The 26,238-nt window shown below is 36.1% G+C and overlaps 1 protein-coding gene across 2 annotated transcripts in view; it reads left to right on the plus strand.

Moving 5' to 3' along the window:
- Window positions 1–26,238, plus strand: part of LOC145694480 (sphingomyelin phosphodiesterase 4) — a 49,443-nt gene that overhangs the window by 16,378 nt on the left and 6,827 nt on the right. For both annotated transcript variants that reach the window (XM_081770774.1, XM_081770775.1), the window contains 6 exons: window positions 4,349–4,461; window positions 6,207–6,359; window positions 11,343–11,517; window positions 18,064–18,324; window positions 19,415–19,639; window positions 24,096–24,464. In XM_081770774.1, the coding sequence (XP_081626900.1) occupies window positions 4,349–4,461; window positions 6,207–6,359; window positions 11,343–11,517; window positions 18,064–18,324; window positions 19,415–19,639; window positions 24,096–24,464 (1,296 nt within the window). The remainder of the gene's footprint in view (window positions 1–4,348; window positions 4,462–6,206; window positions 6,360–11,342; window positions 11,518–18,063; window positions 18,325–19,414; window positions 19,640–24,095; window positions 24,465–26,238) is intronic.

Here is a 26,238-nt window from a genome sequence, read left to right on the forward strand (position 1 = left end):
ATGTAATATATATATTGTAAGAATCTTTTTATTTTAAATCAAAAACAGCGTGTAGAAACTTTTTTTTTTTTTAACTGAGAGATTCATCAATTAATTACATTGCGTAACAATCGACAGATTTCTCAGAATTAATAAATTGATTCTGAGAAGAATTATGGTATAAGAACTAGAACAAACTGATACAGTGAAACCTCCGAGTAACGGACAGCGATGAACGATGATTATTCAGGGTGTCTATCGGCCACGAAAAAGTCATGAAATTTAGCTTTTGGGTCACGATTTTTTTAACTATGCAAATGTAAGTACAGATTGAAAAATTTTGTTCTATAAAACGTCAAAATTCACCATCAAAAATGTCTATGGTCGGCTTTAGACGCTACCAAATCGCAAGGAAAATACTTTTGTATCGCATGGATGAAAATTCGGCCAAATTCGCACCCAAATTCGCTCTTAAAAATTTTAGAAAATTTTATGATTTGGTAAAGAAAAGGTCACGAAATTTCATTTTGGAATTTTAATAGACACCCTGTTATTTGTCTGCAAATGGGAGGTGTTCCTTACAGAGAAGTTACACAAATTTAGATTATTCACATATGCAATATACAGTATATACAGGGTGGACATAAAGTCTCTCCCTAATAACAAATATTAATAACAAGAAAACAAAGAGTGATAGAAGCATTCTGTCTGAAAATATCGCTTGCCACAGCCTGTGGTGCTGCCATCTACTGCAGCTCACCGCATCGCGACGGTCATTTGTTTAAAAATAGCGTCAGCACAGCAGAAAGCAAAGTGTGTGTTGTGGTATCATAAAATATCCCGTCAGAGTTTAACGAACGTTCAGGAGAGAGTATAGACAGCAGCCACCAAGTGTTAAGAGCATAGCAGGTTTATTGCAACAGGTCAGTGAGGAACGTATGGAAGCTGTTCGTGTTGATTTAACAAAGTCCACGGAAATCCTTGCGTTGCGCATCACGTGAACTGGATATCCTGGAGTAAACTGTGTTAAAATTTTTACACAAACGCTTGAAGTTATACGCATATAAGGTGCAGATTGTTAATGCGTTAACACAAGAAGATCGTCCCCGACGCGTATGTTTTGCATGTGACATAGCATGGGCAACTAATAGAGCACATGTGGAAATTCTCTAAATCAGGCAAAAGAAAAAAAATTGAGTTTTCCCTATTATTTGCCGCAAACCACTTCCTTCTATCATTCTTAATTTTGTTGTTATTAATGTTTATCAGGGAGAAACTTTATGTCCATCCTGTACATCAGTCATGAATGTATAGGCTAATCTCGAAGTACGGCGCTCAGGTCCAATTACTAGTGTAAATAGGTCATTGGATGATAATTGTGTAAAGAAACAATAGTATCAGTGGGAGATATGTTTATATAAGCTGCAAAATATGGTACGTGCGTTATAATTTTCTTCTTAAGTGCATGTGATCCTTACGTAGAAATCATTAAATTCGTATACTGACCGCTAAAAATAAAAGTAACAAAATAAGAATATGCAACATTATTATTAAATATCGAAAATTTATTGTAGAAAGGAAATTCTTGATTCATCTTGCAATTGTTCTGTGTGGTGGTTCAGTAAGTCATTGTCTTGCGACAAAGACATTTTGTAGAGGAGGGATTTTCTGTCGTACTGTGCTGCATCGCAATTTATATTCAAATTACCGAAAGTATATGAAAATAAGATCTTTCAGTTTAATGTTCCACGCTTATGCTCTGTAGACTAAAGGAAATTGATTGAGACAAGTGAATGATGGAAGGAATCGGTTGAGGGGAAATGGGAGTACCCCAAGAAAACCTGCGGACACAATGTTGTTCACCAGCCGTACTTGGTCGAGGATCGAATCAGGGACCCCACACACGGAGGTAAGCCCTCTACCACAGATCCACCATAGTAGCCACCACTGCCAACGTCCATAAATAAATTTCAATGAGAATTATTCCTGCCCGTTGTGAAGAGGTTACAGAAACGTTGGCTAAAAAAGAGACTGAAGACTGTGTATGTCTGTATCTGAGAGGGTTCTGTTCTCTAATAATATGTATTTTTGCCAGAACAAGAAAATCTGTTCATATGATGGAGATGTCCGTTAAGGGAGGTTTCATTGTATAGGAGTCCGGGAAAAACAAATATGCGTTGCGAAGTGTCTAATCGTTTGTATTTGTGCTTGTCATGGTATATTGTGTGATTGGATTTAGGTTTTATAGAGTAGAATCCGTGTTATATATTTTTGTTTCTACAGCGTTGAATCTTCGGTTCTCGCCACAAAGTTATGTAGGTATTACTTACAAAAACGTTACCTGGCAAGTCGTTTACAACTCAAGCTGTCAAAAATAGAGACCACATATTTCTTTTGTAAACTGTAACTTTATCAAAGAAACAGGCAAGTCAGCATATAACGTACCCTTGTTTAAACTAATGTTTTAAGTAGTGTAGCATTTCTTAACTCTTAATCATACTAAATCCCGGAAGAAGACTGCAGAGATGGAGTTTAAATTATTGAGTAAAGTTCAAAATCAGGAACACACACAACAGAAGGTTAATATAAAAGAAAGGTTTCTAATGTTCAAGATTTTTGTTTTTAGGGGATTTGTAAGGTAATATTTCTCTCATTGGTATTAATAACAATCAACCGTAACACAATAATTTGTATGTAGGTATTAATTTGTATTTGTGAAGTAACAGTTGAATCAAAATGTTTTTGCGCTGTTTGCGTAGTTATGTAAAGCAGAATCGGGTAATGATTTTTACGAGAGCTGTCACGTGATAAGAAATTTAGTAGAGTACATACAAGAAAGAAATGTATTTTTGAGTAAATTCTAGATAGAGTAGATGCGTGTACTCAGTATTAACATACTTTATATATGTATAAGAAAACGTAACAAGCAAAGTAAGACAACTGACGACTAAAGCAGTGGTAAAGCTTACAATATTTACATCTGTAAATGTTGGGTGTGTTAAATTACTAATTGTGTAACAGTTTGTAGTGAGTAGCCTATGGTTTCATAGCTTTGGTGTATCATGTACTTATATTTGACTTTAGTTTCAGATACTTTTATATTGTTGCTTTGCTTTGTAGTTCACTATTGAATGTTCGCTAAATAAATAAATCAATTGAATTGAATAAGAATTGAAGCCGAGAAAGTAATTGTTTTGTTATGTAAAATAACGCAGTTGCTCAAAAGGTTAAGTTTCTAAATACTGCCTAGTATTATTAAATGAAAGGTTTGGAATAAGCAAATGGTTCTCATTCTATTGCCAAAAGGATTGGTACTCACATGAGCTAAATAATAGTATGGTAAATTTAAGAACTATTTGTTTACTTAAAATGAACAAAGTATGAAAACGTGCATTTAGGTGCAAATCTATTAGATGCTACAAGAAGTTATGAAAATAGTATTCTTTGTATATCTTAAGTAAGAAGGAAAGGGGAAATAATGGAAAATTAAGCTTCGTGTGTAAAAGGCCGCAGTGGCTGTGGTAGAGCATTCACTCGTGGTGCGTCTGGTCTCTGATTGGATCCCATCCAGCACAGTCGTGAAAATTAGAGGGAAACCAGTGAATTTATTTCACTGTAAGCCATAAATAAGTGAAAAAGAGTATTTTTTTCAGTGGCATTTTGACCCCCCCCCCCTTAAAAAAAAAGGGCGAGCTCCAGAAGGTTATCCTTTCTCTTAGCCTCCGATATGTAAGTATCAAGATCTTCAAATGGTCAAGTGGATTAACCTCCGTATAAATGAAGGCAGTGTACTTTGTGTCCGTTTTATATTTTTAGAATTCTGTGTCAGTATCTCAAAATACAATACAACGATGTAATATACAGATAAAATTCACGCTAGACTGGCAGAAACTCGAACCTCAACCTCCTGCTCGTCGGGAGTTTGCTGTAAGCAATAATTTGCACCAGTGACAGCCAATTTTTCTGTATTTGTAAACTATTTCCACAATCAGTACATATCGGCTACCTGTTGGCAATTTGTAGAAGCGATCCAGCACGATACCGGAGTGAATTTAGTTATGTTCCACAGTGTTTTTCTGTAATGAATGTTATACTATTTTATTTTGTGAATGAATTAACCATTAGAAGTAGATCACTTTCGTTATTTATGTATAGGTGTAGACTCATCCGATGGAAATTAAAGTAGTTTAAATTCGAAAGATTTTATGGTGAACGTTGTATTGGTATAATATAGAATACAATAATCTGCTGTTTAAAGTGCATTGTATTGTTAATTTGTAGAAGAAATTATGAAGAAGCTGTATATATGTATTTAGCCAGGAATATATGTTTGTTTTAATGTCATGATATAAATTGTTATTTGTTTCAGGAGTTTATGGCCAATGGTGAACACATACGAGGTGTGCGATACCTTATAAAGCATTTGCATTATTTTGCCAATAGTCGAAGCTCGACTTTAACAGCAATGGATGAACTGAAAAGGTACTTTCTCTTTAAAATATGTATTAAATATTTTATATCTCGGTTATGGTTTTGCTGAAAGTTGCTACTACAAACTATAGTAAAAACTGCCTCCGTGGAAATCTGTGCGTAGTAGAAAATTAGCTCTTCGACTGGCATAAGAGCCATTTAAATGCGTACCTTGTTCTGACAGGTCTAGAAAAGATCAGAAACACTCAACCAAAAAAGAATTTCGCTAATCACTACACACATGCGCTTTCATTGATAGCCATAGATCTCCACAACCAAACCAGAAGCAAAGAATTGTCCCAATAAGAATAACGAAATACTAAATTGGTACTTAATTCAATAGGATACATATTAAATACTCATCCCCCAAAGTTATACTTACTTAGAAAACACCCTTTTATTTATTCAATTGTGTACGTTTTGGTAAATGTATACCACCATTCTCAAGTTAGACCCTCTCAGAAAACTACTATTGCCTGAAGAGCTAATTTGATACATTACTGTTTATTCCTTTTCTTGTATCCATAACTCATGCACTTCCAGTAGTCTTATGAATACAGGAAAATGTATCAATATCGATATAGTTCCTGGTTCGATTCCAGCTCGCGCCAAGTGGGCTTTGTGATGGACAATAAACACCGTGTTCCGAGGGTTTTCTCTGGGTTCTCCCGTTTCTTCCCATTTTCTTCATTTCTCATCATCACCATCTCCTTTAGCCTAGTCGGCATAATGGTGGGACGTAAAACTGAAAGATTTCAGTCTCAAGATAAGTTACAATTAGTAGATGGTTACACGTGTAATGATATAGTGTACATATAGTTGTTACCTATATAATTATTCTACCTGTCTGCTGGTCTCATGGTTAGTGTGCGTTCCTTTACATGAGCGAGAACCCAGGCTCGATTACCAATGCTAGAACATTGAAATTTAAACGCATTACGACGCTCCTGAGAAAACAAATGAAGTGACAAATTATCATTAAAGTTAATGAAAAATAAAGAAAAAAGTAGATAAATGCAGAAAAACAATTAAGAATTCCGCATAATTATATCGACATATTGATTTTGCGATGCACCAATACTATAAGCTAACGGAATGCACAAAAAAACAGCTGCTCGTAGGTGCCCTTGCAAAATTTATACACATTTTTTTCAATAGATGTCCAAAATACCAATTTTTAACAATTATTAATAATTTGAAACTAATCAGTAATAAATATTTAATATGTTATTTTGTTATATTGCAGTTTACTTTACAACCATTTCGATGTTGTAATTCTGACTTTATAATCATTATCAGTAACCTCAAAAATATAATGAAACTAGTTTTTAGCCAATTTGGAAAAGTTTTAAAAATTTACCCGCCATATTGGATCTGTCGTTTTGATTTTTTTAATTTTTGATCTCATAATTGTTATCAGCGACCTCGAATACCTATATATTCATAATATCATGCAAATTGAACGTTTTCATATTTTGACGAACTTCTTGGGATTTCAGCCTACTGTGCGACGGTTTGGACTCCCCTTAAACTATAAATCCACGTCTTATATAGCCTTGGTGATGAAAAGGAACGCTAAACTCTAAATCAGTTATTCCTAATCAACCTATCTTCACGAAAACACTTTTTATTATATATGTCTTGACACTGTTCTCACTAAAGACAGTGAAAATCCAACTAATATTTAGCAGTATAGAGAAGAGTAATCTGATTATGTTTCACTGTATTCATTAATGCAACTTGATTCTGTTTTCCAGACTAATTCTCCCTTCAAGCCAAGGAAAAATTTACAGTTTCTTGCGAAGAACAATCCAACATTGGCCCCTGGATAGTTCATTTAGGCTCATTCTGGAGACATGGTTAAGTTATATCCAACCGTGGAGATATGTGGATATTAATGCTATGCCAAGGTTTGTTGATAACTGAATTTTCTAACTATTCAATCTTGAGAAGTGAATATAATTAGTACGATATGTAAATGATAAGAACTTTAAGGGTCAATCCTACCATCTTCTGATGTCTGTCTGATATAAATATCCTCCTGACATCTTTCCGATAAGTGTTCTACAATGTCCTGATAATAATCAGGTGGCTGATAAACCCTATCAGCTGGTTGGTACTTTGACAGGAAGTTCAATTGCCTGTTAACAGCTATCAGCTACTTACTAGTTGTCGTGTAGTGAATCATGGACGAAATCGAAGAATTGTTGATGTTGTCAGAGGACGATTAGGAGATTGTTCAATATATAGCGAGGCCTAGAAGACCAAAAATCATCAGACAACGAATCGATCACTTTGATAAATGAGCTGAAGAAGAGTTTTTTGATCGATTTCGATTGACAAAAGACAGTTGTCGTCAGCTGCATGAGGAAATTGCTGACAAGATAAGAACTCAAACTGATAGATAAGTTTTAGTTCGAATATATGCCAATTTATAACGATAAATAGTACCCGTTGGCTACAAGTGCCCGCATATAAGCGCCATGTAATTTGTGTAGTTAGGAGATGAAGAAATATATTCTATATAAAAATATAGAGTTTAATTATTGAAATTGAATGGTATGTAAAAACATATCTAAATTATTAATCTAATTTACATATGTTTAGAGGTGGAATATCAAATAAATGAATTAATTAAAAGCTCAGATTGTGTTATCACGTGTAGTATTATAAAATGGAGTGTAATATATAACGAAATTAACGTTATAAATTTTAGTATTGCTTCTTAGGTTGTAAGGACGAACAGCAATATTTCTATGTATATGGTACCAATGGATATGTAAGTGTAGCCTAAAAAGTGTTTATTACTTAAGTTTGTGTTTGTCTTTACGGTAGTTTACCCCTAGACAATAACGTCATAACAAAAAATACCGGTACTCATTTCCGTTTCCCATGTTTTCAATAGGATAATTTAAACAAACATACTGAAAACGCACTTGACGTTTCAATTGTTTTCAGTATGAGCAACAGAAAACCAACCAATCAAATGATCCGTTAAAACCTTGCTTCGGGTTAACTATCTGACAGAGTATATATCAGGCACAGTACATTGTAGAACGAACCATGGGTTAAAGTAACTGACAACTTCCTGATATCTAATTCTGACTGATAGTAATCAGAAAGAATATCAGGATATTGTAGGACTGGCCCTAAATGAGATTCTCAAGGTGAAAATTATCAGAGAGCTTGGTGGCGGGCACGCTGGCTCAATGGTTAAGCTCATTCCTCTAATGTGAGTAGTCCATTGTCCTATATAAATAAAGAAAACCATCACCGGAAATCATATATAGAAAAATATGTTGTTGTCAATTTGTACTGATGGGTGATATTGTGTGATGTCTGTATAACATTGAGTATGTGTATTGTTATGACTCACAAACATTTATTGTATGTAATATACAGAAAACGCCCTAGAAAAGTGGGTCCGTACTACACAATAAAAACCCATAAGGTGTGCCGCAAAATTTCAAGATTTAAAAATCATGAAGCATAATTTAATAAATAGTTAAGGGGCCGCGGTGGCTCAGTGGTTGAGCGTTCACCTCTCTGGTGCATGGGGTCTCTGGTTCGATCCCAGCTCGCGCCGAGTGAACTTTATGGTAGACAAACACCGTGTGCGTGGGTTTTCTCGGAGTTCTCCTACTTTCTTCATTCCACCATTTCATTCATTTCTCATAATCGTCGTCTCCTTTAGTCTAACCGGCATAACCGTGGGACGTAAAACTGAAAGATTTCAATTTAATAAATAGTTAAAATTTCAAGATTTAGGAATCATAAAACATTTAATAAATAGTTAAAATCAATTTTGAGACTGTAACAGTCAACGCCTTCAGCAGCAACAACAATGCTTAGTACTACATTGAGTCACTACTTCATAGAAACTTACACTAATATTATTTATATTATTAATAAATTGGCCATTAACTACACGAAGGGAAATATCTCAATTGATTTTCTTATTTAAATTGGTGAATGGTATTATAGATAATCATGAATGCATAAGTATGTTAAATTTTAATACTGCCAAAACGAACTGAAGGACTAGAACGCTATTTTATACTGTAAAATCTAGAACTTCTACGCATATGAATTCCCTCCTAATTCGAATTTGTCGAAATTATAATAATGTATCTAAGGAAAGTCCAGAGATTGATCTTTCTTTGCCATACACTTTATATTTGAAATTGTTAAAACAAACATTAGATAAGAGGTGTGTCAGATGATTATTAAAATATTGTATATGTTGTATAATTTTTCTCTATTATATCCTTTATATTTGCAAATGTTGAAACAAAAATCAGACAAGCAATGCGTCAGATGATTATTGGAACATTGTATATATAGTTCTTTTCGTCTGTTGCGTTATAGATTGTAACATTGTTTTTGTTTTTCTTTACACCAATGCCAATCAAACATATCCGTCTTTATTTTATTTTATTTTTATTTACTAGTCTTTCTTTCTATTTTTTCTTCTATCTTTTAGTTTTATTTTATTTTTATTTTTATTGTTATTGTACACGTATATAAGTATTTCAATGTAATTTAATTCTTGTAAGCCTATTGTAATTGGGACAGCAGTCCTGTTATAGGTGACAAATAAATAAATAAATAAATAAATAATCAAACAAATGTGTCGCGATGTCGTGGGCTCCAGTAAAGTGTGTCATCACTCAAAAAAAAAAAAGAAGAAAAAAATGGAAGCCACTGGTGTAGAATATGATCTTCACTGAAAAATTTCATTTCATTTAAACGGAAATGCTAAACTTCTTAAGAAACTTTTAACATATTTCAAAGATCGTCTCTCTATGAATAATTTCGATGTATTAAGTTGGATAAGGGTAACAAGTTTATCATTATTGATAAAGAGAAGACAAATATAGGGCAGAACTTCTAAACAGAATAAACTGTGAATCATATTCAAAAAAGTAACTAATTCGTTAAACAAGTTAATTAGGAAGACAAAGACAATTTTGGAAGAAGCGTGGATTAGTGACACAACAACAGCCAAACGTCTTAGAATGAAAGCACCATCTTTACCGTTATTAAATCAAAAAACTTCTTGGAAATTCTACCTTTGACATAAAATCCCTCGTCAACGCAAACCATCTACATTTAGCATCTGTAGACATCACGGACGTATACAGTTCTATTCCGATTGGTTTTATCATCCAATGCACACAACAAAAACTAAGGGAAAATAAAGTTTGGATCTGGTAATTTATGAAATCATTATGTTATTTGAACAATAATTACTTTCAATTGAAAATAATATATGTAAACAGAAAGAAGGATAAGCAATGGACAGTCCGTTATCTCCCTTTTTGGCCAATATAGGTATGGATCATTATGAAGTGAAGATTTTTCAAAAAGGCAAATATATATTCATCAGGTATTTCTATTATGTTGATGACTCTAATTATTTAGAAGAAAACTGAGTAGCAGATGTAGCCTCTGAATTCAACAACGTTCATAAAAACATAAAATTTACTGTAGAAAAAGAAAGCAACGACGGACTAAATTTCTAGACATCCACATACAACGTAAAACGTACAAGTTTTGCTCGTCTATATACAGGAAAGAAATTACTTGGGAAATGTTTGTGCATAAAAACTCAGCATATTCACATGTTATCAAGGACAATATTTCGAAGAATTTCTTTTTGAGGGCATTTAGATACACTGTAGAAGAAAAAGATCTTCGGAATCGCATTCAAAAATTATATACTCTAGGAAAGAAGAACGGATTTGAGTACTGCACAGTCAAAAAAATGAAAAAAACTCGGCGTGGGAATATTACGTCAATCCGGTCAATAAAAAAACAAAATGAATAATAGAGGAACACATTACCACTCTGCCGGGGAGTTTCCGTAAGAATTAGGAAAATTGACTACATTTTTGGAATTAAATTTTTGCTAAAATCTGAAACAAGCTTTGAAAATTCACTTTCATTTCGGAATATAAAAAATATTATCATTGCTTGGAATTTATTCAACTTCTTGTATATGTAGTGGACTCTACTACATAGGAATGACAAAAATGAACATCTCGACTAGGGTGAAAGAACATATCAGGAATGCAAGATGATAGGAATTCCGCATGTCAGGACTTAAAAAGCATTTGCAGGAATCAGGACATGACATCAATAGAATTGACGTTCTACACTCGTACTCTAACAGCATATAAAGAAATGTTCTTGAATCGTTTTCATCAGGATAAAAGCTCTTAGACTTAATGGAGGCAGGAGAAATGTGGATGGAATTGTATAATCAAAAACTAAATAAAAAGACTTATCAACAACAAAAAAATTTTATTCTTCATTTGTATATGGTAAATAGGGTTTTATTTAATTTGTAAGAAATTCCACGTCACCAACTTCTGGCAACAGTGCTCTGCACTCAACGAACATCTGTAATTACACTGTAACAAATCTGTAAAAGAAAGACATTTTCCAAACCAAAAATAAATTTTGTACATAGGTGAATAGATTGGAATGGACCTTTCTAAGGGAATAGTGCACATAGTGAAACAAGTAAAATACTAAACAAGACAAATCTCTAGAATATTTTTACACCTTAAAAAAAAAAAAAAAAAAAAAAAAAAAAAAAAACGGACATAATTCAAACTATTAAATGTTAAATACTTTTTAGTGCTTTGTGGACACTTGGAGTGCTTTATTAGTGTAGGAATAAAATTTTCATAATGTGTCAGTCATTTCTTCCAGTTTGTAGTAGGAATATTCACGATCATGGACCTAGCGTGGGGTGAAATATGAAATTTTAACAGCGGTACAGAAACACTGAATATTACATACTTTTTCTATGTTAAATATGTTTCCTAGAATATCTATAACTTATTATACGTGTATTATATAATCTTTATTCCTTTTTTTTATAGACCAACTTCTCGCGAAACAGAAGAGAGGGACAGAGTTGTGAGCAGAAAATGGTTTCCCTTTATTGCTGAGAACCTCCTCTTCTATACAGTGATCTTCGAACAGTTGTTACCACGATTTGCACGTTTGGATTTGTGCACACTGAAGAACTCGCATATGCTATTCAGAGTAACAAAGGTATAATAAATTGATTTGTATTTACCTTAAGCAATTAGTAGAAAACCAAATATATATATAGGGTGTTTCAAAACAACACCGACAACGTTTGGGAGGTGATTCCTGACACCAAGATAAGACAAAAAGTATAGACCAACCTGGGTGCACAAATGCTTCCTTTCGGAGATATAGGCTGCCGAAAACATGAAAAATTGAACTTCAAAGGTCCATAGCTTCAAAACTATGGGACGTGCCGTAGTCGGGTCAAGACTTCACTTAGAAACTAATGTGTTCTATCCAAAAATACCGGTTTCAGAATCCTAAGATACTCACGCAGCAATTTTTGCAGAGGGAGTTTGGCTAAGGGCATATAACTTGAAGTACTCACCAACTACCTGTATAAAAATTGTTGCGGAAGTACCGCAGGATTCTGAAGCATAGATATTTGGATAGGGCACATACTAATTCCTAAGTGAAGTCTTGACCCGATTACGGTAGGTCCCATAGTATTGGAGGTATGGACCTTTAAAGTTCAATTTTTCATGTTTTCGGCAGCCTATAACTCCGATAGGAAGCATTTGTGCACCTAGGTTGGTCTATACTTTTTGTTTTATCTTGGTGTCAGGAATCACCTCCCAAACGTTGTTGGTGTTGTTTTGAAACACCCTGTATATATATATATATATATATATATATATATATATATATATATATATATATATATAATATGTATGTATGTAGAGAGAGAGAGAGAGAGGTGGGTCCTTTCTCACTTCTCTACATCATCCCCATTGAGATTCATCGCACTAAACCTTCAAGGCTGCAACTCATTCTCATCTGTCGATTATTGCCACTCAGTTGATGAGGAACCCATCGTACACACTGCAGTATTGCCGTTTCTCTGAATGATGTGATAGGCTGTTTCAACAGAAATGTTTGAACTTTCTACAACTTTGCGTATCTTAATTCGACGGATTTCTTGAACAACTTCCACCCTGCCAATGTTCTAGCCCAAATAGCCAAAGCCCTGATTTTTTTGCAAACGTTTTGGATAAACTGGTGCAACGGTGGGACAAATACTTGAATCTCAATAAGGATTATGTGGAGAAGAGAGGAAGGACCCACCTACACATATATGTGTAGGTTACAAATGTGTTTAAAACAATACATTTTTATAGCTTAGGGAATCTTATATATTACGTCCCTAGTATTTGCAAAAGTGGAAATGGCTCAGGTTGATTCAATGGTTGGATGTCACTCTGTGAAACAAAGATTTCTGTTCGAACTCTAGTCACGTCATGTGTATTAATTGGTAGACAAACCCAATATGGAGAGCATCTCGCAAACACGTGATTATTTTACTAAAAGATATTGCGGAGAGAGAGTGAACGTAAGAAAATTTTATCTCTGTTAGAAACAGTGTTACGCTTAGTTTAATTTACATTGAGTATTAGCAACACAATGTAGCTAACATTTAAATACAAAAAAGCATAGCTAAATAACCAATCTAATAATATTAATACTATATTAATATAATATATATCACTTTAGTACGTTATATTTGCTATACTTGCTTATTCATTTGTTTTTAATATTCAAATATACATTTTTACTTTCGAGTGATGATAAGAGAGAAGAAAGTATGGCAATCTTGAAAAAAATCGAACTCGAGACTTTAACAGATGCGCACATTTCGTTACCCTTACCCCTCGGAAAGAGGATTTTTGTATATCCGTTTGTCCCTGTACACGCCTAGAGCGCATATCGTTCAACGTAACTAGATCAAAGTTTTAAAGTTAAGGTTTTTATAAGATTCTGTAAGGGAGAGGATATCCAATTTTCTTCTTACTCCCAGAAAATAAGAGTAGTTTACTGGAAAAGGGAAAATGAAAAATCATTATTTTCTCGAAAACGGCCAATGACTTTGTTTATATTTCATAAATTAATGTTCCATGAACAATCCTACAATATGGTATGTCTTTTTGTATGAACCCCCTCCCTCAGCTCGTTCGTAGTTAAGCTGTTAGCGTACGCTTCTTTGGCGTGGGAGACCCAAATTCGATTCCCGGACGGGGGGTCATGCGGTTCAGATTCCACGTTAATCTGTAGGTCCACGTCTCATATAGCCTCGCTACTGAACGTGACGCTAAACTCATAATCAACTCAACTTCATGAAAAATCCAAAGAGTGATAGTATACTAATGGGGCTTAAGTATTTCAGGCAATTTCTCAAATACGACTCTGGCGATTTTGTTCATATTTCGTAAATAAATTTTTCATTAATAGCTCTAAAATATGGCCTAAAAAACTAAAACTAAACTGCTGGTGCAACAGCTCTCAGGGGGTTTGGGCCTACAAGATGGCTTGTGGCACTCCCGTTTTCGAAGTGATGTATGGTCAGCACATCGGCTGCTCTCGACGTTAATCGTAGTTTTATCTCAATTGGAGTTCACTACTTGTTTTCTTGAGTAGTTCCCCAGTTGCTCTCACGACGTAGGTGATCACCACATGCCAATACCGTCTGGTAAGTGCGAATTGTCACCAATTTTTCCTCGGCACAGCTTGACTTCGCTGATCTTACGAAAAGCGGTATTCCCCATCATACAGATAAATAGTTACTTATGAAAATGTCCACAAGGGATAGTTTATTTTTGGAGATGAGTTTTCTTCAATCAAAGCTTTCCGGAAACTCCTTGTAGTTTTGTTCGTATTTCAGATATAAATGTTTCAGTTAAAATTGCAGAGTAATGTAATTTCCTTTATGAAATGGGAGCGAGAAAGTTTAGTGCGTTGACCGGTATCCTTTATTAAACTTAGTGTCCTAATAATACTACAGCCTCTACTCTAATTTAGACGGAAGTGGGAAATCTATTATTTTCGATGTCGGCATTGAGCAAAAATATGGATTCAGCGTTTTAATTAAGCATCTCAAGAATCCATGTCATTCCATCCTTAATTCTCTACCAAAACCGGAAATTCATTACAACTGCTAGTTTCAATATTGAGAGAAAGGGAGAAAAGAGATAAGATAGTGAGAAACTTTTTATAATCGATTTAGTATTCTAAGAATAGCCACCTCTTCCATTATCAGCAGTTACACAAGTATTTAAATGCCTGTGCCAGTTATTTCTAATTAAAACCACCCTTAACTGAAATTGATTGTTCTTTCTAAACTATAAATCAGGAAACTGTCAAATGTTGTACATATATCTTCAGATTATGATCTAGTATGATTTGACTTTCGTAACATATGATAAGCTATACGCCCTAATTCTAATCCCAACCAAGATCGGATATGGAAGCGAACGTGTTAAGTCTCCATTCACACCAGAAGTAATAGAAATCAATTACTTCCAGTTTTAACATTGATGTAGCGTAAAAACGGTATTAGATAACGAGAAACTGTTTTCTACAACCAATTAAGCATCTCAAAAATGTACTCCATGTCCACTCTATAGTGTCTGTACTACTAAAACAGTGGTAGAAATCTGCTGCCACTTCAATTTTCAATATTACAGTTATGCTATGAGGTATCTATGATTAATATATCAAGGACGTATGCGAGACATATATCGTAGTCATAGCAATAACCAACTTTTTCTTAGAAACCTAGACAACAATAATTCCGACACCAATATTCATGAACATTCTGTTTATGGTGAAATGAAAGAACAGGGTTTCGAGGAATGCTTTTAATGGGTGTAATTTATGTTTGTCCACGTCTGTTGAAATGTTCCAGGTACCGTATCGTGACTAGGCACTGACAAATATGAAGTGAGTATATAACCTTATTTTTATGTAGCAGAAATACAGATGTCTAATAATACAAGTCCTCTAGATAATACATTTCAGTATTCGTAATTATCACTTCTATGTTCAGGTAGGGTCCAAGGATGGATACGGAGTCGTTCTCTTACTATAGTCTAACATCGCACTGCCACGATTTAGAGAATCCAAGTCGTTTTGTGTTTCGACTTGTGCTGAGGTCATGCACTTACTGTACTCGTGGTGAAATAATAGATACACTCATGTCCAAAATTATTGTCGCATGTCTATAAATATGTTGTTGTAGAAATATAATTTAATAATGAATTCGCCTGGTATTTCTTATAATGTTAGTATGTGTATAATCGGCAAAGGTATGTATGTAGCAAATTTCATATCAAAAGAGCAGTAAATGAGAACAATAAAACGCAAATAAAACTTTCTTGTCCATTTAGCAACATTTTGTTTTACTCACTGTAATTTTCGTATTTATAATTCTTTTCCTATTAAATTTACCCCAAATATACATTTTGCGATTATACACATACATTATAAGAAATACCGTGCGAATTCGTTATCAAATTATATTCCTACAACATATTTATAGACATGCGACAATAATTTTGGACATGAGTATACATGTACTTACAGGAATATACTTCTATCATATTTGTCAATGTATGAACTTACACAATGACTTGTGTAAGTCAGGACTTCGGTACGTGGAAACAAATTCAAAGACAGAATTACAAAGCAATTTTTACTAATAAAAATTCTTAAGTTAATCTTAAAATGAGTTTTGAAATATCCAAAGTTTCCTTTCGCTGTCCTTTGCAAATCATATTGAAGAGTAATGAATTAAAAGTACAATCACGGACAAAAGTTTCATAAATGAGTGTAACGTAGTCTGTGACAATGGGTAATATCAATAAAACGGAGAAGTTACTCATTACGCCCAATTTTGAAGTAGTGACTCGCATTGGTATCAATAAAAAGAGAACTGAGCACTAGTCGTCTCGGCTGACCTCGGAGAAGCCCCGCCCTTTTGAAGTAACCACACCTCTATTCTCGAGCCGAGTAACTACTCCGCGTTTGATATCAATAAAAATCAAAGACTCTTCTGTGATGCTAGTAACTTCTCCAAATTTGTGGAGCAAGCTAAATAGGTGACTCCGTGCGAAATATGGCAGAGTATATGATTGTTTTGCTATGTAGCAAAACTTATAAATTGCATAGAAATGTTGCAAATGGAGATTACAAAAGACATAGGTTCATGAAAGAAAATGTAGAGTAATTAGCACAACATTTTTTAGGAGAATCGACGGAAATTTGGGGTGATGCACTACGTAATGACGAAAAGATGCGGGTTTTCTTGCTTTACGTGAGTGATCCGGGATTCCAGGTCTGAATGTTAGGGGATTCTGTTGTGGCTCAAAGTACTGTCTATGATTACTACAAGTGTAATGGATGCGATTATTGCGAAATCTGAAAATTGATTGTTTCCGGAGTTGTGTGTAATATTAAAACAGCAAAGGCAGAGTGGGAAGAACAATATACATTTCCGGGTGCTATCGGAGCACTTGACTATACACACGTGGCAATAAAGAAACCTAGTATTTTGGAGACGAATACGCTAATAGGAAGAGCTCCTTCGTGGCTAAGCGGATAGCGTACATGCCTTTGTCATGAGAGACCCGCGTTCGATTCCCGGCGTTCGGGAGCTCATATGGTTCGGATTCCAAGTTAATCAGTGGGTCCCGCCTCATATAGCCTCGTTACTGAAAAGGACATTAAACTCAAAACCAACTCAACTCAACGCTGATAAAAAGGGTGTATACATGAGAATGTATATTTTTTATGCCAAGATGAAAGGGGACACGTATGGTGTGGAAAACGCAATCAGATGGACGTGATTTATGACGTGACTGGCTGGACTATTTAAAAAAGGAAACAAAGGAACCAAGTGTCTGATTTCGTTCTTAAGCCAATGCTCGCTCGGATATTAAAGATTCTCTTTTGGATTTGTGTCTCACTTGTAGATGTATTTGATATTTCGTTGCATTTCACTGTACTTGCCTTCAAAGCTTCGGCTTTCCTTCGTTTACTTTCTGGTAACTGTGACTTTGAAAGTACCACTGGAAACTCTTTTATAATATCCACAAATGCACTTTGATTGAAGCTGTCGTTACTACTTGTCCTTTCCATGGCGTTTAGGATACTGCGCCATAAGTTACCCACAACGAAATGACCGCCCAACAGATGGGAGAAATGAGTAACCACTTCTTTTATTGATACGACTCAGTGCTACGTGCAGAGGAAGCGCGAGTAAACGTTCATAAATCTGGAGCAGACTAGACCTGAGTAGTGGCTTGTTTTATTGATACGAAATTGAGGGAAGAGATTACTCCAGGTAATATATCCCGCCATACAAACAGAACTCCTTCACGTGGTACAGTGGCGTATTTACGATTTTGTTTCGGGAGGGGCTTTGCTAACTTTCGGGGGGGCTTTGCCTGGAAATGTGAAAATTCTGCAAGATATTTCATTACTATACTAAGTAAGATTTCGGGGGGGGGGCTTAAGCCCGGAAGCCACCCCCCTAAATACGCCACTGACGTGGTATATACGTAACACGGCTACCGGTTTTTCTGCACGTTTGGGAAAATACAGGACATCTATGACATTTCTTCTAAGTTAAGGGCTATCATTTGATAGATTGGTACCATCAGTTTCAAGATTGGTTTATTTTCTCTATTATGTGTCAGCTAAAGATAATAATTATTCACTTTTTCTTTCTTCCAGGTGTTTTCACAAATTAATTTAAACCAAATGCTAAAAGAAGTGGAAACATACTTAGATGAAAGTCATTTCCCACGACACACAGGAACGAACTTATTCTCAAATGCGAACCAAAACGGAACGAGTGTCGTTGAGGTCCAACCTTCTTCTCCAGAACACGTTCCAGGTCACAAATGGTGTGCTATCCTCCGACAACAGCTGCAAGTTTTAGAGGGCCAAGGATTTCAGTACAAACCACTATTTGGGCAGGAGATTGTGAAAGAGGTTGGTAAATAAGATTTTAAACATAAACAGGGTTCACATTGCCCTTGAAAGTGAGGGAATTAGTTTAGTTGCCTACAGAAGATATGAAAAACACCTCAAGAACTAAGGCAGATTGAAAATAAATAAGGAAAAGGTTGAAAAAAGAAAATTATCTTTAGAAATAAAATAGCCTAAAAAGCATTAAAATTATGTAGGCGCATGAGTGGGTGATTCAGATTAATAAAAAAATTGGTTACTTACCGCTTGTCGCTTCATTTAAAACAATATCTACCAGGGTGTCTATCGTTCACGAAAGATACGAAAAAGTCACGAAATCAGAAAACGGTCATGAAAATCACGATATTAGCTTTCGGGTAAAGACTTTTCTTTAGTACAAATATAAGTACAAACTGGAACATTTTGTCCTATAAAACGTCAAAATTCACCACCAAAAATATCTATGGTCGGCTCTGGACGCTACCAAATTGCAAGTAAAGCAAGCTTCTATCGCATGCATGAAAATTCGGCCTAATTCGCACCCAAATTCTGTCTTGAGGATGTTAGGAAATTTTATGGTTAAATAAAGAAAATAATGGTTAAATATGATTAAATAAAATTTTGTTACCTATCTTTGATGTATATTTTAGATCTGGCAATAATGACGTAACGTAGACGCGCTTCCTTCAACTCGCTCTCTCTTTCGCACTGCGCTCTGCTCGTAATTTTTAGTTCCCATCTCTCACATTATATTTATTTGATGGTATGTATACCTTTTTCCATACCATATTTTTCTCATCCATTTTCATTCTTGTTATCTTACCACTGCAGACAGAACTAGCTTGTTCTGATACGTTTGGAGAGGGGGCTTCTATCTCATATCCCTAACAATAAAGATGGCAAAAGGTCACTGAAACTTATCATTGGTGCACCGTTTTAAGATTTGGATGGTTCAATGGGTACAAAAATTCGTACTTTTATTGCTGTACTGTGTCTTAATTTGATTATAATGTATTAATAGTGATTATCTATGAAAGTGGAGTATAATAGTGGAGCAGATATTTCTTAGTGGTTATCTATGAAAGAACTGAAACTATATGTTGTTAATTTGCAGGTGATGAATTTCTTGATCACTGTTCAGCGAGGAAAACTTGCTGCAAGACAACTCCAAGCCAGTCTGGAAAACGAACAGAAGAGAAGAAGTGACAACTGGATTCTAAGGTTGAACGACATATTCTTTGGTGCTTTCAGACCACCTGACGACTACACTCTAGAAGAAAGGAAGAAGGTCGTTGCTTATTTAGACACAGCACTTCATCAGTTATGTCACATCTTCGGAGTAAGTTTTTGTCCGGAAATAATCTTTGTATGTTTAAAAAAAAAAAAAAAAGTCCTGACAGACTAACAGAGGTTGACCCAAGCCAAATCTCTTTTTAAGAGTCTGACATACTAAAAATAATACAAAACTTACCATTTTTCTTTTGCTTGGTTTTTATAAGTAAAAGAAGATAATGAAATGCAGCTTACCACAGTCATAGATAATGCTATTCTACAACAGAAAATATGAACGAGAAGAATTTTCAGTGTTACCATCCATAGAAATTACATTGTTGCCAGAATAACATTTCCCCCAAAATCTAAGTTAAGACAGCGACTAGAGGAACGAACTCAACAGCATTTGATTAACGTATTATGTTGTCTTGGTATCTTGTGAACTACTTTTTCTTATGAAAAACACGCAAAAGAAAAATGATAAATTTTGTATTATTTTTAGTATGTCAGGCTCTCTAAAGCTAGAAATTTGAAATTTGAACAGTACTTAGGATTTGTGATGTAAGATTCCACTAAGAAAGGATTTTTTGAAATTTCGACGAGGAAGGAGAGGAGAGAGAGAGAAGGGGTTTTGTTTTAAAATGTCTATATATCTCAAAATCTCTAAATGTTAGTGACATGAAATTTTGTATGTAGACTTTTCATTTAAAATGATTCGACACGTCTCTCAGCATTTATGATATTTGATCTAGAAGGGAAGAAAAGGGATGGGAATTACAATTATTAAATAAGAAGTTCATATCTCGGAATCTTTCAAGGCTAGAAGCATGAAATTCGGTATTTGGACTCGTCATTTAAAATAATTAGACACTTGTTTCACAGCTTTTTGATATTGGCCCTAGAAGGGAAGAAAAAATGGGAAGTAAACAGGGTGGGGTTATAATTGAATAGTTATATCTCAAAATTCGTTAAAGTTAGAGACATGAAATTTGGTTAGATTTTCCATTTAAAATAATTTGGTTAGATTTTCCATTTAAAATGAAGGTTAGATTTTCCATTTAAAATAATCAAAGACGTAGAAAAATACGAGGATTGTCCAGAAAGGGCCATACCTTCGGCCCATCGGGGCAGGGCGCAGGGCTAGAGTCACCATCTTGATGTCAGAACGTTGCCACACTCAGTATGCATCCAGCTGTGGTAGCATGAGGTAACGTGGCGCTTCTACTGGTCTTTCTGTGACATGTTACAATGTGCGCTGCAATAGAAAATCTCACTTTTTGTGAGGTGCGTTTTGTCATTAGGTTTTTATTGGCAAAAAAAAAAAAAAAAAATCATCACCAGCTGTGTGAAGTGTACAGACATGGAATAATGAGTGAAGGCCGAGTAAGGCAATGGTGCATTGGTTTTTAAAATGGCCGTTCCAATGTTCACGATGGATAGGAGGCGTTCGATCACGCACCATACAGCCCGGATTTGGCGCAGAGCGACTACCACCCCTTTCCAGCGATGAAGACCTGGTTCGCTACACAACGTGTTGATACTGACGCCGAACTGCTTGCCGGTGTAAGCCAGTGATTGAAATCGCAGGCAGCAGATTTCTACCGCGACGGTATTGAAAAACTTGTGCCATGGTATGATAAGTGCCTTAATTTGTATGGCGATTATGTGGGAAAATAGCTTAAGAGGGTACCTTTCAAATGTATATAATATGTGGTTTGTTCATTCTGCTCTTTCTTTTTATTATTTCAAAACGTTTGTTACTTCCTAGACAGCTCTCGTATAAGTAGAAAAGCTTAATACTCACCGTAGACCAAAGTATTCTTCTAAGAAGCGCTTTCGGAAGTTACGATTTCCATCATCCGCTTAGTAGTATGAAAAGTAAGTTACACGTAGTAAAGAAACATGGATAGGTAAAAACAACGTTAAAAAGAATAAAAAATATAAAGTAAAACATTTCTCGTCGAACGGAAGTTAACACATGTTGTTCACCACTTACTGAGCACTGTTATTGTTCACTGGTTTAGTGTTTCGTTCCAACCGGCGGAAATACGTAATAAAAAGATCATTCCAAATTGTATTTATGTCTCCTTTGTGTAACTTAAGTGCAGGTCTCTATGATTATAGTAAGCTTCTTTAATTCTATGTTCTATCATTGTTATTTCCAGGGTTGGCTGGTATAAACCAAGGTGGTTTAAACCAAACAAAAAAAGAACGAAAAATGCTTTAAATCATGTGAACTTCATGGTGACGTCTCCACATATGAAGCCATCTGCATTACGTTTATGTATTTTTCACCTTTTAATCAAGGGGTCCCGTGTTCAATTCTCGGTCGAACCACAACTTATCTTTCAAGTGTAAACCAAGTAGCGATTCGAGGTGTCCCTTTAAGCGAAAGTCTTCTCCGTGATAACCTTGGTATTTCATAAGGATGTTAAGCCTAAACATACGAAACGAAACCAAATTATATATTTCTAATTTCCTGAATGCCTGTTGTTTTATAAAGAAGCCAAGGTTGCTTAATTATATTGATAGAAATTGGTAACATTTAACAACTGCCTACGCAGCTTCCAACCTCAGCTTGGACTTCAACATTTGTTTTAATTTTATTCAATGATATCTACCAAATTTGTAATTTAATACCTCAGTTTTAGAGTAGTGATTATGATACGTTGACCTTAAAATTTTATATACAATTACATTTAAAGTAATAACAGGATTTTCCCAATGGCTAAGGCGGGAGTTTCCCGATTTATATGTAATTCTGTATAATGTTTTTACTTGTGTAACTGTTTATCTTTTTGTCCTTCTGAAATGACTCTTGACAATTATATTAACAACTAGGCCTATGTAAATATCAGTACAACGTATTTTTATCAGGAGTCCTTCGTGAGTGAGTCGGCAATCTCATTTCTGACCAATTAGTCCCAGTTTCGTGTCGAAATGGACAAAGCGGTTTGGATTCCGATTTAAGCTTATATGACCCCTTCCAGCATAACCTTGTTGTTGCATAATAACACCAAGGCGAAACAAACTAATTTCTCTCCATGTCTAATATAAATACATAGAGTAAATTATTTAAACCAAAAAAAAAAAAACTTGTTTAAACCAAAAAAAACTTGTTTTTTTGTTTTTTTCAATAAAAACCATGGTTTTTGCCAACCCTGGTTATTTCTGTCCACCAAATGTAAATTAGCAATATTGTGGTTGCTCTTTCTGAGGTATGCTACCAGTCCGGACAACTGCTGTGTAATTAAAGACGTATTTCAGTGTTTTTTAATGCTTTCCTTAGAAGGGGAAAAACAGGCGGGAAGATAAAAGGGTGAAGGTTGCAATTGTTATACTAATTTGCAATATCTCAAAATCCCTTAAGATTAGAGATGTTAGAGTGTAGATATGAAAACTGCGAGACCGTAGACCGAGCACATGTAGGGCCTTGGGGGCGAAATTCTCAGCCAGCTGAAGGCTAGTCATATATGATGTAATTCGAGTTAATGAAACCTGTTAAAAGTGTGACCAATTTCCACTCTAAATTTGGATGAGAAGACCTCGATAAGAATTGGAATAGTATTATAAATTCAGGCTGGAAAATTCCGACTTTTCCATAATGTAGAAAGAAAATGCGTTGGCTTCCTGGCTAGCGACAATAAAATGTAAAGAACAGTCTCCATTTTTTTATCTGTATTGATTGGCTCGTTGGTTGATATGGAGCTTAGCGTTCCTTTTCATTACAGAGGCTGTGTGAGACGGGGGCCTGTATCACATGTGGTTCCTGGGTCTTTCGCACCGAAGGACCCATAGAGCCACAAGGGAGCTCGATCTATATTGATATAAAAGGGTTCAGGGTTCAGGGTGCGTACAAAATAACTACCACAACTTCTTTCCATTAAGTGCATTTTCCATTTAGGACAGGTTTCGTTATGCATAGGTTTCACTGTATTTTATTCAAGTTTGCGTTTTTATAGTAAACTATCAGAATACCCGTTCTTCGCACGGGAGAATACGTTTCATTTTGGACGTAAGGTCTGAATTTGGATTTAAACGGCATCGGAAGTGACACTGTTCATCTCAGCGATCCCGAAAACTATGGATTCGACACTAATATCGATCATTTTTATATATATCGCCCCTCCCTCAAGTTGCAGGGCTGAATTTGGATTTAATAAACGGCATCGGAAGTGTCACTGTTCATCTGAGCGACCCCGAAAACTATGAATTCGACACTAGTATCGGTCATTTACGATCATTTTTAAATATCTCCCTCTTCCCCCTCCCCTAAATTGTACCGTGAAAGTGAAATGAAAAAAAAAAAAAACCTCAGGCCCAAACCTCATCTATGTTGAAAATTTGATCGAGATCGGTTGTGTGGTTCAAGGGGTATAAAGTCACAGACATAGTCACTTTCAGTTTTATATATATATATATATATATAGATCAATAATTTTCTTCTGTACAAAATTGTCGAGTTCATAAATCCAGTATTAATATATTCCTTTTTTTTCTTTCTTTCTTTCTTCGAAATTTAGTTAAGCTCTCCTCCAGATGATTCTGCCTCTATGCGATCAAGATCATCATCTGTTGTCTCTGGAGACTCCAGACGCTACTCGACACTTTACTCGGAACGAGCCTCTTTAGATTCCTCCGGTAGTTACCTAGGCTCTCTCGAAGATCCCATGCTGCGAGGAAGGGGAGCTTCAGTGGGGTCCGAAGAAATGTCAAATATATACCCTCCGAATTCACCTCAGAGTGTGATGCATAGAATGATGATGATGCGGCCTCACAGAAAACTGGACTTTTCGTATGAGGGTGACCCCGATTTGCAACCTATAAGAACTTACGAGATAGCATGGTTAGTTAGAGGCTTGTATCACTTGTCATCACGGTTAAACGAAAAGGTAAGTCATTTTTATTTTTACTTTTGTATATATATATATGTACAGATGGTAATCAGAAAAATGGAAACACCTAAACGAAATTGCAACTTACCAGATTAATATGGTGTCGGGCCACCTTTCGCCTTCAGAACACCATTGATGCGACGTGGGATGGAGGCATAGAGGTCGTGAATGGCAGCAAGTGGAATTTTACACCATTCCTCGTGCAGGGCATCGGCCAGTTCTGTGAGAGAGGATGGAGGTGGAAATCGTCGCCGGAGTCGTGTTTCCAAGACGGACCACAGATGTTCAATTATGTTGAGATCTGGGGATTGGGCGGGCCAGGGGAGGTGTTGAACTTCATCCCGATGTTCCTTAAACCACGCTGCAACAACGCCAGCTGTGTGAATGGGTGCATTATCATCCTGGAAGATGGCGTCATTGTCCGGGAACAACATCCGGACCATAGGATGCAAGTGGTCTCCTAAAATTACGACATAATCGTTGGCAGTGATTCGTCCGCTAAGTGTGACCACATGACCCAATGAAAACCATGACATGGCGGCCCACAGCATCACCGAGCCGCCGCCATGTTTCACAGTTGGGCGGAGACACTGCAGATCATAAGTTCCTTTGGGCGTTCTCCACACATAAATACGGCCCGTGGTTGGGAATAGGGTGAAGGATGACTCATCCGACCAAATCACACGTTTCCAGTCCTCAACGGTCCAAGTTGCATGGTCGCGGCACCATTTGCGGCGTGCGAAAGCGTTATGGTCCCTGATGAGCGGTTTGGCCCGTGCAACACGACCCCGTAAGTTCATGTCATCTAATTCGCGGCGGACTGTGATTGTCGAAACAGGTGCGGGAGGTGCTGATTGAGTTCCTCCTTCACTTGCTCCGCAGTGACACGACGGTTCTGCGTGACAATGCGCTTTAATACCCTGTGTGACCTGTCACTCATGATTTTCTTCCGCCCACTGTTCCGCTTCCCCGATGTGGTTTTCCCGTGTGTTGTGTAGGCCGTCATAACTTTCGACAGTGTCCCACGCGACACACCTAACACAGTAGCCACTGCCGTCACACTCACTCCACATAACCGCGCACCAACAATTTGCCCTCTTTGAAAATCTGAGAGGTCTCCCATTTTCACTACCTCCGTCTGCTGCAGCCACTGGACACTGCTGTTCCACTGCGCCTGACGTAGTATGGAGACCGACCTAACACACCACCACCAGCGGTCCGGCGCTGCGGGCGCCACGACATCACTGCCAACCTATAGATCTGACGGGTTGCCAACTATAGGGTGTTTCCATTTTTCTGATCACCATCTGTATATATGGGATATAAACGTATATCCACCGTACGTTTGGCTATTTACAAGTAGTATTTTGTCAATGTTCTGATTGTGTGTATTACTGTTACTCACTTTCTGGCCCTCTAACTTGGTGTAGGCCGTGTCCTAGTTGACGATCTACTCCATAACAACCTACCACTTGTATTCATCTGCTGATAGCAGTGGCGTATTTAGGATTTTGTTGGGGGGGGGAGGGGGCTATGCACATCATGTGAATAAGCACTTAAAATTTTAATAAATTTAATTTTCCTTCCTTTAATATTTGTATGATTACACTTCCACGTATGAGGAATGAAAACATTGAGTGAGAATGGGAAGGGCGCAGAAATAACTGAAAGGTAAGGTAAGATAGTACCTAAATTATCAAGAAGGAAATATGCGAAGGAATTAATTCAAACATTTATTTTTCTTTATAACTGAACGATGTAAATATTCTTT

The sequence above is a fragment of the Thermobia domestica genome, chromosome 9 (assembly GCF_964235325.1).
Source record: "Thermobia domestica chromosome 9, izTheDome1.hap1.1, whole genome shotgun sequence".
NCBI classification, from domain to species: Eukaryota; Metazoa; Arthropoda; class Insecta; order Zygentoma; family Lepismatidae; genus Thermobia; species Thermobia domestica.